This window comes from Spea bombifrons, chromosome 12 (assembly GCF_027358695.1).
Source record: "Spea bombifrons isolate aSpeBom1 chromosome 12, aSpeBom1.2.pri, whole genome shotgun sequence".
Lineage (NCBI taxonomy): Eukaryota > Metazoa > Chordata > Amphibia > Anura > Pelobatidae > Spea > Spea bombifrons.
This window is the reverse complement of record NC_071098.1, coordinates 4,978,180-4,994,218: the sequence shown is the minus strand read 5'-3', so window position 1 is coordinate 4,994,218 and position 16,039 is coordinate 4,978,180. Positions and strand designations below refer to the sequence as shown.

At 39.9% G+C, this 16,039-nt stretch overlaps 1 protein-coding gene across 1 annotated transcript in view; it reads left to right on the top strand.

Annotated features, from left to right (window-relative positions):
• LOC128469571 (uncharacterized) overlaps positions 1-16,039 on the top strand; it is a 35,098-nt gene that overhangs the window by 18,503 nt on the left and 556 nt on the right. Inside the window, exons 13-14 of the mRNA XM_053451383.1 lie at positions 1,928-2,029; positions 15,775-15,939. Coding sequence (XP_053307358.1) covers positions 1,928-2,029; positions 15,775-15,939 — 267 coding nt within the window. The remainder of the gene's footprint in view (positions 1-1,927; positions 2,030-15,774; positions 15,940-16,039) is intronic.

Sequence of the window (16,039 nt, the reverse complement as noted above, 5' to 3'; positions counted from 1 at the left end):
TATCGACCCACCTTCAATAATATCTTCTTATTATATATTTTTATACGGCTTCTACATTATGTCAGAAATTCATCAGGATAAATACCTGCAGAAAAGTCAAATTAGATTTTAAATTTGCTGATACGTTATTCTTTTTTTTTTTTTTTTTTTATTATTACCAAAAAACAATTATTCTCTGGCTCAGGAAGTTGTCTGGAATTTAGCCCCGGTGACCCCTATTATCCCCTATGTCCCTAACAGCTGGCATATCTACATATATCTTGGTCTTCGTATAAAATGATACACAAGAGCACTCTTAGCCAACCATTTGAAAACATGAACTGTGAAAATAATGGTCTGGACTCTAGAGCTTACAATCTAAAGCAAATGATGTACAAATGAGTTGCTTTTGACTATCTAGCTATTGTGTATGATTAATTATATGTCAGGTAGACATCACAGGACTTGGTCATTTATGTTTCCACATTCATTTAATCAAAACATCAAACATTATTAAACTGGTAACATTCATTATCACTCAGCAGCGTGCGTAGACTTTGAGGACTGGACATGGACACCTGGTTGGGCATATGTGATCAGAGCCGGCCTTAGGTGTTCCGGCGCCCTGTGCGAACTACTCCTCTGGTATCCCCCTCACTACCCCCCCTCTGCCCCTTCAAACTACCCCCCCTCTGCCCCTTCAAACTACCCCCCTCTGCCCCTTCAAACTACCCCCCCCTGTGCCTTCAAACTACCCCCCTCTGCCCCTTCAAATTACCCCCCCCTGCCCCTTCAAACTACCCCCTCTGCCCCTTCAAACTACCCCCCATGTCCCTTCAAACTACCCCCCCTCTGCCCCTTCAAACTACCCCCCCTCTGCCCCTTCAAACTACCCCCCTCTGACCCTTCAAACTACCCCCCCTGCCCCTTCAAACTACCCCCCCCTCTACCCCTTCAAACTACCCCCCTCTACCCCTTCAAACTACGGCGGCGGCGGACCCCGCGGCGGCGCCCCCTGGAGTGTGGCGCCCTGTGCGGTCGCACAGGTCGCACACCCCAAAGGCTGGCCCTGTATGTGATACATGTGAAAGCCAATTCAATATTTGTGGCCCTACATATGCAATTTTCGAACGTCTTTTTACCATATCAACTACTAACCTGAAAAATGACATGGCTGAACCACAAAGCCTTCCTCTTGGATAATGTATTGCCACAAGTGGTATCACAACTACATACCGCAACTCTTCCATGCACCTCTCTGGTTACCGCAGGTGGCAATAATTACCGAAGGGGAACTGGATGTATGAAGAGCTTCCTATTTCACCCAAAAAGACCCAGCAAGCCAGCAGGTCACCTCCGAAGTCATAAGGTCAGGTTAATTAATCGGAGCAGAAACGCACATTATGTCAGAACAGCTTACAGGAGGGAAGATCCAACAAATAGCACTCGCTGGATGCATGGGGTAATTAACCCCAAAATGTAGAAATATATCATTATTCACGACATTATTTCATGTTACTTATAGAGCGCCCGCAGGTTCCGTAGCGCTATTACAGTAGGGGACAGTGAACATTTAAAACTAACATAAAAACAATAAAACTGAAAATATACAAAATTGACTGTAACATTAATACACGTTAAGAGATTCGGCTACAACGTCTGCTAAGGGGCATGCGAGGCTTCTTCTCGTTCTCTCGGAAGGAAGAGATAAAGACCAGTTCTGCTGACAAGTACTTATTTTTGGTGATTTCCTTCTATAAACATTGTTCCCCGGGGGCATCTGGTTTGCACTGATAGGCTCTGAGGACCACCGCTGGATGCTTTGCGTTTGAATATAACATTAGCGACGTGGCTCTAGGACATCCTATAGCATAACCTTGCCTATTAAAAAAAAAACCCTATGAAAAAAAGGTATTCGTAACCCTCAGCATCTTATTGTATCTCGCAGGTCGTTAACCTGGAGTTTGAAGGAGGTCTCACTGCTGCTTTTACCATGATGGCTTTTACGCACGCCCTTGGTGTTAGAAGTACCACGATCTATGGATCTAAGGTAAACGTGATGGATTTCCAAAGAACTTTGTTTAACAATATACCTGGAATATACACAACAATGCGTCTCCACCTCTTGATTGTAGCCTTTCATATGGGATATAAATCCTAAATTACTGTTGTGATGTTGAATTCCATTAAGGTCGACTACATACCTTTTGACTGACTCCCCTTAGCCTTCTTTAATGGAAACATAAAGCAAGTCTTATTCCGTTTAATTATACAAAAGACTTTCCAAATACGTGTTCCATCCTTCTTGTCATTTCAATTCTTTTCGGTCATCAGTGGTCATTAATTTATCTGGCCAGTGTTCTAAGACATTGTCTGTGATCAGATAAAATCAGATGCTAAGGCATCGCTTGCCCTCTGGCTGGTCCTGTCTCGGATCCATCTATGGCTTATACAAACAGCCCTTTACGTTAATTGGACAAGACATAGTAGTTTAAATTTGGTTAGCCTTTGTACGGTAACATTAATCTGCCAGGAAGGGGGGCACAGGGAACTCCTCCTTCCAGCAAATGTGCAGCCCCAGGTTAAAAAGATTTAGTAATTAACCCCCCCCCAAAAAAAGATCTATACATTTGCAACAATGTATAGATCAAACTGCGTCATTATTCAGGAACCTGGTGGTAGAATATACAAAAATACAATATATACAAGAAAATACGTTTTGCTATATTGTATATTATAGGGCACGATACTTTTTTTTAAGCTTGATAATCATCACACAAACTTTCCGAGGAACGGATCTAAAAGCCACGTAACATTACAAATCTTATAAATGCGTACGATAATATATCAGGAAAGTTTAACGGTAGAAAGGCTTCCTGTTTTTCTGAGGATAATGACAACTGTACGCATTTTGGTTTATATTTAGATATCCCGAAAGTTAATCCAATATAAAAAGTCATCTGCTTGCATTTTTTCCATCCATATCAGAGAAGGACTTGTGGCTTCCTTGCTCGGAGTTGTTTATTTTGTGATGCCTTCCTCCAGCAGTGATACCGTTAACCTCTCCTTATCTCATTATTGTGTAAGCTCCGATGATTTGCTTAACAAAAGCCGCATTCTAATTGCAGCTGCAGATCACTGGGGTTCCATTCTACCAGACCCCCAGCTGTCAGATCCCTTCTCGTGATAGCTTTGAGATAAAGCACATACTAAGGAGGCAAATGGTATATTTCTATCGGTATGATAAACGTATGCGCCTCGTTGTACAGCACAGAGAAATAGGGTGGTACTTAATAAAAATAACAATAATAATGTATACTCCATGACATTCTATTAAAGCTTCTGATCCATCAAATACTTAACTTTTCATCTCTGCGTCTTACACATTCAAACCTGTGGCTGGGATAAAGCCATACTATTTGGTCCAACAAAATAGGGACCAGCTCAGTTTTGGTCAGGACCTTACGAGTCCCGATGTAAAACCATCAACACGTGTAAATCCTATCTCTGTACCGGCCTGTGGCGTCACGTGAGACGCCTTACACATTCGGTGATGTTTGGTGGATAGGCAGTCAGTTTGGGCAACGGCCCCTGTGGAGTCTCGGCAGTCCTGGAAATAGGAATGGTGGCAGAGACAGCTGGCAACTAGGACATAAGTCTGGGGTATCAGGACTGTCCTGGGAAATGCTATCTATTGGTTAGGATGAATGGATGGATAGATTATTCCCAGAAAAGGGTGTCTGGGCCAAAACGTCTTCATCGCCAAAGCATGAATGTCTAGAATTTGTCTTTGCCATAAAAACCAGTGGAGAGATTGTGAAGGCGTTGCTTCCTTAAACATGAAAATGCATCCGGATACGAACTAGTCGGACGACTCTGCAGAGCTGTTATACTAATATGTCTTTGGAGAAGCAACAAATCCGAACTGATGTTTGCCTTCATCAAAGAAATATAATATAACGAAACTCTCTGAGCCTAACGTGACTCTAGTTTTAAAACCACACTTACAGTTCGTTGGTTTGTATTCTGTGATTTCTTAATAAATAGCACCAGGTGCAAAGCGTTACGAACACCAGGAAGCGATAAATGTTTTTACCTCAGTCTCCTGTCTGCCGCCGACACCCTAATTTTTATCTGTTTTTGTAAATACGCCCTGCCAAGAGCAACAGGGAGCAGGTTAATATTTCACTTTTCCCTGTTACTCTTGTCTATATGTCTCAGGGCTAATATGTGTTTTTGGCCAAAGAACTATCTCACTATACTGTTCCTTTTGCTGTTTCTAAAAATAACTATTTAAAAAGTCCAAATGTTCAAAAAATAAATGTTCCTTCTTGTTCTCAAACACTGTTTCAAACTTGAAAGGACCTTTGACCACTCGGAGTCTGTGGACAATGATTAAACGACCGCCATAGCTGCAACAGTCAATCCACTTAGGCTTAAGTATAGCTTCAAGCCCTCGTGGCAAGGAACTGGTATGGCTGGTAGCCCTGGCTGTGGGATTTAGGCAGGGGACATAAAGACAATGTTCCGTGTTTGGAACCTCCTGTGACATGGCATGGCCACCATCATTTTGCACACAAGTGTTCTGTCACCGAGAACCTTGAGGTTGGTTAGCTGAACTAAAAGGTCAATACAATGTAACAGGCTAATGTATCTATAGGAGAAGGTGGTGCCAAGTTTTCATTTACCAACTGAGTAGGTACCAAGAAGAAAGTGATGCATGAGCTCTTACCATTAATGATTTCTTAGTGATCAGTGAACAAATCACTAGGATTCTTAAGCACTTCTCTAAGTAAGCGTCTAATTGCGTGTGAAGTCTGACCAAGCTTAATGTCACTAATGGTCCGCTTGTTTTCCTCTCTGTTTTTCTGATAAATGGGTAGTAAATGTTTTATACAGCTGAATACATTTCAACCCATTATAATTAAGGAGATGGGTAACCAATACCATGACGTTTAGGTTTATTGGGTTTCCTAATGGAAACCCATGTACAGTATGACTGAATGGCCATTTCGTTGCCCACCCAACCTTGAAGGGCGAAAGGTCATGTATTTTAATGGGTTGGCATTATTTGAAATACATTTGTTTTAATGCTCAAGACATCCGCGTTCCTGTTTATCCTGCTTATTCAGCCCCAAAGTCTATTATACCCTAAACTCTGGGATAACTGATCAGAAACTTGTTTGTCTGCAAGGAGGACCGAACATGTATAAAATCATAATAGCTTGAATTGTTTAACTCACAGGGATGGAGTATGCTTATCCAAAGGACCTTGAGATGGCAAATGAGCCCTAAAAGTTTGCAACGAGAGAAAGAAAAAGATTGGCCTTCTTATGCTATACTAAACTTCCTAAGATGGAAATATTTCACCAGTTGACTACTCTTTGGCCAACTTGGCCAGACTACAAACCATATAATTTCCACACAGTCTGTAGATCCACAGTCTCTGAATTATTACTGCATTTCCTTACACCCTAAAAAAATATACATTTACCACCGATTTCATAAATTCGTAAGTTTTTCTCTGCCATTGTTTGTCTATGCGGCCCTCCAGCTGCTACAGGACTACATCTCCCATAATGCTCTTTCAGCTAAGGACCTGGCAGAGGAGTATGGGAGATGTAGTCTCCGGTGGGCCGCAGTTTGGACACCCCCTGGTCTATGGTATCACTCCAGGTGTTACTATTAAATAGGACTGTCCTCTAGCTAGCTTTGTAGTGGGCCCTGCGCCTGAAGAGTAGACCTCCATCCATGTTGCTGCTCGGCACCAAATATCTAGAAACAAATGCAAGGCTAGCAGCTGATTATTGTGTTATTGCGCCCCCTTCTGCAGAAGTTTAGAAATGTTCTCGGAGCAGCTTGAAACTTATTTACTACCAGGCTTCCTGTTTATATAGACAAAGACTGCGCGGGGACTCAAGATAATATGTTGTTTATACAGCGCAATATATTCAGTCAGTCCTTTTGATACTAAGTTTAACAATGTCATAAATTAATACGTGCAAAAAAAATGATCTCATGATCACAGTTGAGAAGGTCACGGAGTGTTGATATACAGACAAGGGAGTCGATTTACTAAACGGTGTTAAGCTGGGTAAATGTAGTTTCACGAAATTCCTGTTGTTCTGTGGATCGACTATGTTTAAAACAAGCTAATTGGATTAAAAGTTACAAGCCGGTCAATGAGAGGAACCTGCTGGGAGTTTTTTTTAAATATTTTTTTTTTTATTTTTTTTTTATCCTTTACAATAAACTATTTTGCTCAGTATAATAGCCAACCCGATAGCAGCATGCGCTCTAAGATTAATCATAATTATACAGAGCATATATGTCTGACATTAGACCAGAAATGTAATATCCTGTTTTTCCTCTTGCTTTTCTTTATCCATAGTGTTTTTTTCACAGTAATAATGTCTCTTTTAGTGCAAATTATTATTTTTTTTTAATTTAAATGTAATATTTCTCGTATTCATGATTTTTCTATGTAAACATTCGGGTAGGAACTTCTTCTTGGGAATTCCCTGATGGGAGCAGAGCAGATAGAACGGGTAACACGATACACCTTTCTAATCTCTTTTTCTTTTTTTTTGTGATCTGTTGTTTATTCGAATTTTTGTTCTGGGATTGCGTGCCTTCCCTTCGCAATTTATTGCTGGCAAATGTTTTGCATCCTTTGTCAACATTATGTCAATTATTATTTTTTTTTAAAAAAGGATGAATTACATTCTGCCACAAGATGAGGTTTGAGGGGGATATTTGTTTTCGGGTTTGTGAAAAAGTCTTTCAAATTCTGAGGATTAGTTTAAGCAAATGCAGAACGTCCACATGTCCATCCCCGCCGAGAAGAACAAAATACAGCAATACAAATTCAGAGGTTCCGCGTTCCTTTGGTGGATTTGTCTGTTGGCTGGAAGAGAGATAGAGGCTTAGATGTAGTCTAGGAAAGTTCTTCTTTACTGAGACAGACACAGATAAATGGAACAGCCTCCCAGCAGAAGTGGTAGAGAGTAATACAGTGAGGGGATTAAACACGCATGGGATAGACATACGGCTCCTGAATCTAAGACGAGACCAACGACTGATTAACGTTTGAGTCTTTACAGCAGGAGAAACTGGCGACTAGACGGGGGCCGAATGGGGCCGATCTGCCAAATTCTATGTTTCTATGGTAAAGACTAGTGATATCGAGGCCTCACTTTTATTAATACCTTAATCATTTTTATTTAGTCATTCCACTCTGTTGACCAAAATCCCAAAACATATAACTTGATGGCCGATTAGAACCCTCCAGCCCATCTAGCCTGTCCTTTCAGTCGGTCTCGATTTCCAGCTACAAAATGTGCTTTGAAAGTCGGTAGATCTTTAAAAAAAAAAAAAAATCAATACCGACCAATAAAAATAAAACACCAAATAAATCCAAACATATGTGATGGAAACACCCAAGTCATAGTCTAGGTCGCGAATTCCCTGTATGTCGAGTAGAGCAGCTTCACACTGGGTTCCGCAAAGCTTGGTTACCTAGAACGTTCACAGTTTCTCCTTGTAGACATGAGACCATAGCCTTTTAGAACACAATTGCATGTTGTTTTTCTGGCGTACATGTTCTGCTTTGGTTGACACGCTCTTTCTGTTTGAAAGGGTGTTGGCTGACGAAACGTAGTTCGCGTTGTAACATAAAACCTGAAATGCTGGTTTATATTAACGAGATTCAGAGACTGTCTTGCATCATAGCCACGTGGAAGCCCTAGAACGTCTTTAACTTTGCTACAGTAACACAATGTTTCCTCACATTGTCTGTACCATATGGGTAACATGTAGAAGAAGGCTCTGCCTTGATAACATGTCCGTACTTTATAATAATCATCAAATAAGGGGATGTAGGTTTTCATTACACATCTGATTTGGACACAACCCAGCATCAACGTACCTGGAAATCACCATAAGTCACTATGATTACTTTTATTAGGGTTATTATTATTACTATTTATTGATTTATTTTGATTGATTGCATCACATAACAATTTAGACAAACAGTAAGCCAAAGAGTTTACAATCTAGAAGGTGAACCGGTATCCGCGTATAAAAAATTGATGCAATATGTACTGGAAGGTTGCGTTAAACTCCGTTGTAATTATGTATCGCACCTTTATATAGCACCATCATATTCTCCGGCGCAGTACCATGAGTAGTTATACGTTTTCCATAAGAGTCATAAATTAAACTGGATTTTATGCTAAAGGGGATTGAAAATGGTGCCGCTGGAAGTCATGCATATCCCTCTGGCAATCAACAAGTTAAAGAATCTGCCTTTCCCCTTAGTGCTTACTTTCCTGCTGTCAAATAGCTTTGTGATTGATTCATTTTGAAAGTAAACAGCCTGTTGATTGGCCGGGCCAATTACCTTGTAAGCTGATGCCGCTCCTTGGCATAGTAATTGAGAGAGGAATGTAGCCGTCTTTGCACCTTCAGGCTATAGACTCCACAAAGACCAATAATTATTCCAGGCCTGTTAGGATGTGACTTCTTACCGAGCAAGTAAAACATGCAGCGAAATTAAACTTCACGATATAAATCACAAGGCGCGTCATAAAATACCAGTTAGTACTGAAGTTACTTTTTCCACCTTAATTCAGCTTTTTTTTTTTTAATATATAAATTATTTTTAAATTTTTATTTTATTTTTTTTATTTTTTTGCTTATTTTTGAATTTTTCCCCTGAATATTTAATATCGAGTTGCAGGCTGGTTTTGATAAATGAATATTTCTTAAGTGCTGTCTTTCTATGGTTAACCCTACGTCTGACAGTGCTGGATCTGCAACTACATCTCCCATCTAGTCATTGATTGGCTAATGTTCCTTAGTCTCTGCTCCAGAGTAAACTTGGCAGTCGTGAAAAAGTTTTGTAACAGGAATATGCTGCAACTTGTATCCACAATTTCGCAAAGCTTTCCAGCTGTTACTAAAATACTTATCTATCCTCTAGCTATCCATGGCTGAACCGGGGGTAGAAAAGTGTCCTCGGCACTTTAAGGCCAACGGCCGCTAAATGACATACAAACATTTGCCACCAGCATACCATTTGCCGGATAGCCAGTAAACCCTGTAAATGTATCAATCTTATCTATTTATTGCACATAGACGTCATCTGTGCTCAAAACTAGACAGTAGAATTTATACAGCTCCTCTATATAGCTGCAGATCTTAAAAAACAATATGTATTATGCACTTCAAAGATACCCTAAAGGGAAATAACTGCCCCCTTTTCTTATTCAGATAAAATATTTAGACTGGTGTTATAGTGACTGTATGGTGTTATATGTGATGGTTATATGGAGCTTTGCTATCATGGAGACAGAATTGATATTAAACTCATAAATAAACGGTGGTGTCATGCAGTCCAGCATAAACGTAGCTATTATCTCTATTTACTTTTAAGTTTAGTGGCCAGAAGGATTAGATTTGGGCAATGGGGTTCTATCGGTAAGAAGTGGAGAGCAGAGTCCGTCTCCGCAGGGAGGTCTCGTCCTCGGAATACCATGCGGTGGAGAATTATATCGTATCTTATTCTTTTTGTGTTTAGGAGGTAGCCTCAGTGATGCTGTTTGTATCTTTTTGGAATGGAACCCGGCTAGAAGATCCAGTGCTTTCTAAGCCTCCATCCCCCAATCCTTCATGTTTTTGTAAGCAGGAAGTTTTCTGATCATTTAAAGCCAAAATTTGCCGACAGGGAGGTCTGAATGTCAGCTCCGGCACCAGATGAGAAATCATCGCCCAGCTTGTGCTGGCAGCGTGGTCAGTTTAAAAAAAAAAAAAAAAAAAAATCTTTACGTTGTAGAAAATCAAGAACATTTTAGGAAAAAAAATCTAAATATTTTGGGAACTGTTGCTGTTCAGACACATAGATCATTTTATTCATATTTTTATCTAATTTTCCAATTTCCTTTATAATGTAATTCAAATTTTAAGGATTTCTAGAATTATTCTTTCTTGGTTTATCTCGCGGCGTCATATTCTGTAGCGCTGTATAGAACGTAACAAGCAGCGCATCACACAGCAACTTGGACTTACAGAAACAAAAGTTTGGAAAGGCACTGGTCTAACGAGTTTAGAATCTAGAAGACGGAATTAAATTGTTTCCATTATGTATCCCTTAGACATTTCCCAATCAACCATTCCCTGGCCTCCGGTGATTTAATGGGTACCCCTCCCCCACCAGAAGCCAGCTTTCATATGTACATGATTACACTTACTCCGCCTTCAGTCCCCAAATATGCGGATTTAAATGACATAAATAATCAAATCCTGCAGATTCACAGATATTTCTTGAGGCTGGGGCTATGATGAGACTCGACTGGCCATCTGGCTCACCGGGCAAGTCCCTGATGGGCCACTGGCCGACAACACAACATACTCACCCGATCTGCTTCTCAAGTGACAGGTTGGGTGCTACCGCTGGCTGGATATGTCCGACCACACACTACGTCACCATAAAAACACAACACATGGCATGTTATATCCAGCCATCGATCACACTCATGTCTTTAGGCGGCAGCCGGCCTTAAAGTGCCAGCGGCGCCTTGTTATCCCTGAGCCCTGATGATGCCTGCTTCTTCCAAGATCTCATTTCCCAACAATTAATGGATGAATCCCATTGTACAGCGCTACGGAATTTGGTGGCGCTGTATAAAACAATAAATAATAATAATGTATTTCAATTAAGTAAAATGCACTGGAGCGCATTGCATGCATTACAAATATGTATAGAATGTCCCTTTAAGTGTCTTGATTCCCCATGAATGAAAAACAGTTTTTTATATAAAAAATTATCTCAAAAAAATAAAACTTTGTCAGGCTTCAGGCGAGGAAAGCACGCATTGTAATTCATACCTTCATGTGATTCCTACAAGCATATTTGTAACGTAAAAAACAAAATCCAGCGTGTACGCTGCAAGTCCGTGCAAGCGTGCGAGCGCAAGAATCTCGTCTGACATTTTCTTCATCAATTTAAAGTGGGGTGAGTTTGAAAATACAAGCGAGTTAAATGCAGACACGAAAAGAGTTTAGAATTCAGAAAATACTTTTATGTTATTTCCTTAAGTAATTAAAATTTGTAGATTTTTTTTTTTTAATACATTTTGGCTTTGATCATATTTTCATGATTTCCTTGCATTTTATTTTTTTTTTTTTTTTTTATATGTCCACATAAATGAATCAGAATATGTTTTCCCGGAAGGCATAAAGTGAAATCTTATTATGATAACCTAATTAAAGTGCCTCTTGCTGGAAAACCTAAAATAAATCACTAAGGCTTTTATCTGGGTCAGATAAAGCGGTATCTCAATCAAGAGATTTAAGTTATTTGTGCATTCTAAGTGAGTCGATCAGTGCGAATCGGCAACAATTGCTTTGAGTTGTGTATTTTAGTTTTATAGCAAAATTGTATACATTCGCCAGATTATGTGATCACTTGGACTGTGGGGAGGGAGCCCCCCTCTCATCCATCGTAGTTAAAGTAACTTTAAACTTATTTCACCCTTAACCCCTTAAGGACAATGGGCGGTCCCTAAACCCATTGAAAACAATGCATTTTGAGCCCGTGCATGTACAGGCTTTGTCATTAAGGGGTTAAGAAAATCATCAAGCGTAACTTACCTTTCAGTAACATCACAGCATGTGAGTGAGTGTGTTTTGGAGTTTGTGTCTGTTAATGTAAGCGTGTGAGAGTGTGTATGAATGTGTGTGTTAGAGTGACAGTGTATGTGTAAGTGTTAGTATGAGTGTGTGTGTTAGAGTGAATGCGTATGTGTAGGTTATGGAAGGGGCAAAGGGCTGGGGGGCTAGTAGGTTATTGAAGGGGCAAGGGGCCACTCAGCTGTATTTGCCCTCTGTCCAGACAGTGCGAGGCCTCCCCTGTCATAGACAGTACGGTTACTCTTGGTGTCCGTAACATGCTGGTTGGATTTTCATTCTTATGGGCACCGCCGGCACTTTAAGCACCGCCGAGAGTAAGCAGCATTTCCAGAAAATATTTTTGAAATCTTTTGAAATACAAATATTCCCAAATATGGAGATAGAACAGGCTGGAAGTCAACACTGGTGTAAACACGATTACGTGTTATTTTAACAGCGGCGAAGTAACGTTCACATTGGAATGGTTCTGACATAACAGTAGCTCATCTATCATTGTTGTTTTAAGAGGATAAATTTTCTCGCTATCGCCCAAGTCAGCGTTAAAGAATACATAACATCGCTTCCTTTTAGTGAAAGGGAGCGTATCTGCTCGGAACTGATAAAACCAGCGTGCAGATGTGGCTTGCAAAAGAATACAAAATCACAAGAAAAACAGATAAAACGGTTCAATTCCATACTTAAAAGGTAATAATATAATTATATATACTATATAATACACATCGTTACTTTTCCTAGCAATAGCTTTTATCCCATTTGTGAACCCGCCCCCCCCCAAACACCAGTTGACTTGAGGTTACTATATTTCCATGGAAAGTTTTTGGGGATGATTAGTTAAACTTTGAATGACATTCTGGGTTAAAATGCTTAATTTTGTGCTTTTTCAATGTGTCCATAACCTGAAATCCTGAATAGATCTTATTTTATTTTATTTATGATTTATCTGAATCTATTCCCTGTACCGTATTAATTATTGCCCATTTGGTTAAATTCTGCAGCCGGTAAGTCTTTGTGCATCAACTGTTCTGATGGAAATAAATATTATATTACCGGAGAGTTCTGAAAACACAGCCGATGATCTCCCATCCATTGGCTTCAGCTAAAGTTGAGAGAAATGTTATGAGGCCGTGACGCATGATCTAATGTGATACTTAGAAGCTGATTTGGAAAGAGCCGGTTTAATGCTTAATTTGTCTGCTGCAGGCCGCAGGGTGCGGTGATTTTTAGGTGTGGAATGTAGAAGTGTTGTGTGGAAGACTCACGGCGCGGAGAAAGAACTTGCTTTAGATACATTTATAGGTTAGGTGTTCCGGAGAACTGAGAATGAATGTAACACAGGGGGTCGGGTAAAAGAGAAACTTTAGAAGATCGTAGAACGCGGCGGCACATTGCAGGAGTTACGCAAACACAGGAGAATATTTTGAAGATAAATGCGATATTTTGGACAAAAAAAGAAAAAGAAACATATGAATCCTAAATGTGAAAATAGAAGGAGATTACTGGTCATGAATGGAAACCAGGTTACTCTACAGCTCCACATGCTCACCCCAGCATCAGATTGTGTATATACCAGCCGCCCGCTACGCATGCACATATCCAGCCGTCGGCTACACTTACGTCATCAGGTGGCCACTGGCCTTAAAGCGCCAGGGTCGCCCCGTCATCGCCAGTCTAGCCTTGCCTTCTGGATATTAGTAGCAGCCATGAATTCACGGTTTAATAAACTAAGGGATACTTCATAACATTTACTGCTTAAGAAATAGTATTATTTTATATTAGCAATTTATCACTAAACTACACCAGTGGCTGCGGAAATCTACTAAAGACATTCAGTGGTGGGAAGGGGTCTTCAAAATAAGGGCATTAAAACTTTAGAATCCACCCCTTCATTTCCAGATCCCAATTTCTTGAAATTCTATAGTTCTATTACCCCTAATTTAGAGATCCCTTCCACCAAGAGAAGAACGAATGCGTGTGATGGCGTGTAGCTCCAAGAGTTACCGGGGTCTTTATTCCATCTCGGTACCTTCTGTTGGGGGTAAAATAGAAAAAGCTTTCGGGACACCAGCGTTCCCCTCTTCAGACTTTCTCTTCTAGAGATTCCATCTGAAGAGGAGATCTCTGAGGTTCCGAGAGATTATGTAACGACATCTTTTTCTAAATGTCCCAATAAAATGTATCAACGTCAACTAAAGTCTGTGTTCTCTAATCCGGCTATATACAGATATACATTATTCTCATCAAGTGATACTGGAGAGTTTCATGGTGGATCTGGATCATCATCAATAGGACATGTGATGGTTTTCGAGTTTAGGAACTTATGCCACTTTTAACCCCCCACCGTTACAATGTGGCCCTTTGGGCCCTTCTTATACCAGAGACCGGTGTTATTGTATCGAGTCTCTGCATATATAGGATCATATATAGGATCTCGCATCATTGTTATTTTAATATTTATATAGCGGACGATATTTGTAAAAAAAAAAAAAAATATTCTAGATAAGTAAATAAAAACAAGGCGTGTATTTTTAAGAGGATATTTTCCGCAATAATGATTACATTGTGACCTGTGTGTTACCATTCAAACAGAACAGGGATGGAAAGGACTGGTGTGTCCAGCCTCTAGGACATCTTGTTTCACCGCGGCCATCCTTATAAGACACGGGAATAGTAAATGAATTGCGACATACACGAGACTGACAGGTGACCGAATCCTGGAGGAGTTTCGTGGCGGAATAATAAGGAGAAAAGGCAAGAAAGAAAAGGCTTTGTAGATTGAAATCCTTGGTAGTCAAGGAAACAGCCGGTACCGTGTGCAGCGTGTGCAGCGGGGTTTTGCACTCAGCCTTTGTTCAATCTCTGATTTACAATCATGGAGATCAAATTTCACCAGCGCAGCCTGTTTAATGTCAGAGTACGCCAGATGAGCTGGGGAAAGCCTTATTTCAGTAACAGCGCGTGTCGCGGGGAGACGCCCTGTCTCCGAACATGTATCATATATGTTTTTACAATGTTTATTTACTCTTTTCTGCACTTGTTTTTTTTTACAATTCAAGAAGGCATAGACAATAACCGCAGAATCTGCTGCCATTTTTATAAATAGAAACATAGAATCTGCTGCCCGATCGACCCAATTCAGCCCCGTCTAGTCTGCCCATTTTTTCCTGCTGTAAAGACTCAAAACCTTAATCAGTCGTTGGTCTCGTCTTAGATTCAGGAGCCGTATGTCTATCCCATGCATGTTTAATACCCTCGCTGTATTACCCTCTACCACTTCTGCTGGGAGGCTGTTTCACTTGTCTACCTGCATGTGCAGGCATGTCTCAAGTGTTTGAGAGTAATAAGCCATTCCTTATTTTTTTTATTTTTTTTAAAAAGCAACCTTATTTTAAAGTATAAAACCAAACGCTGCATATATTTTTGTTAGGATACATTTTGACCTCAGAGGTATCCTGATAACAAGCTTCTCTGTCTAAACCCTTTTCGAATTTAGATTGAAGAGTTAATTTCCCCTACAGATGCTGTGCAGGTTTAACCCTTGCTGTCAGGCTTCACTATTTAACTCGAAGTCACAATGTTACTTTTTATGTGCTTAGAGTGACACCTTGTGGCCAAAACAGGTAATACATTTCTGAGAAGGACACTCCCACGTTAAGAACAAATATTGTATTTATCTAAAATGTTACAAAACATTGCGCAATCAATGCATAAAAATAGGTCAGCGTTGCCCTTCTAATATTAACCCTTTCCTTGTTGGTTCATTACAGCTTTGTGTTTGTCTTTGAGCCTCATAATTTGCTCTTAAGTTGTAAGTGCAACAATTGTTTTCGTACTTCCAGCAAACCACTTTATAACATAATCAACACATAATCGATAACTAATTGGGGACCACAAATTCATGGCAATAAAAAATTTAAAAAAAGGGCCCCGTAAATGTCCACCGCTTCCAGGTTTGGCTCTGCTATGGGTGCAGCTAATACCACAATTCAATGTATATATATATATATATATATATATATATATATATATATATATATAATTATATATATATATTGTATGTGTATAAAGAAAATGATTTCTAATTTTTAACATGTTATTTTGTTAAAGGGAGAGTTACGCTGCAGAGGCCGTGGACCGATTGAGGTTTATGAATTTGCCTCAGGAACTGAAAATTCACATCAAGTAAAGAGGCTTGGATTTATCCCGGTTAAGCTGATGGGCCACAGTGGAGCAGACTACTTCCTCATAAACAGTTTTATTTCAGCAGTTGCAGTACGCTTTTTTCTTTTCTTTTCATTTTTTTCACGTATTTTGTTTTTCTAGAGCAATATTATTTTATCTCTTTGCAGAGCTCTCAGGATCTGCATTAGTA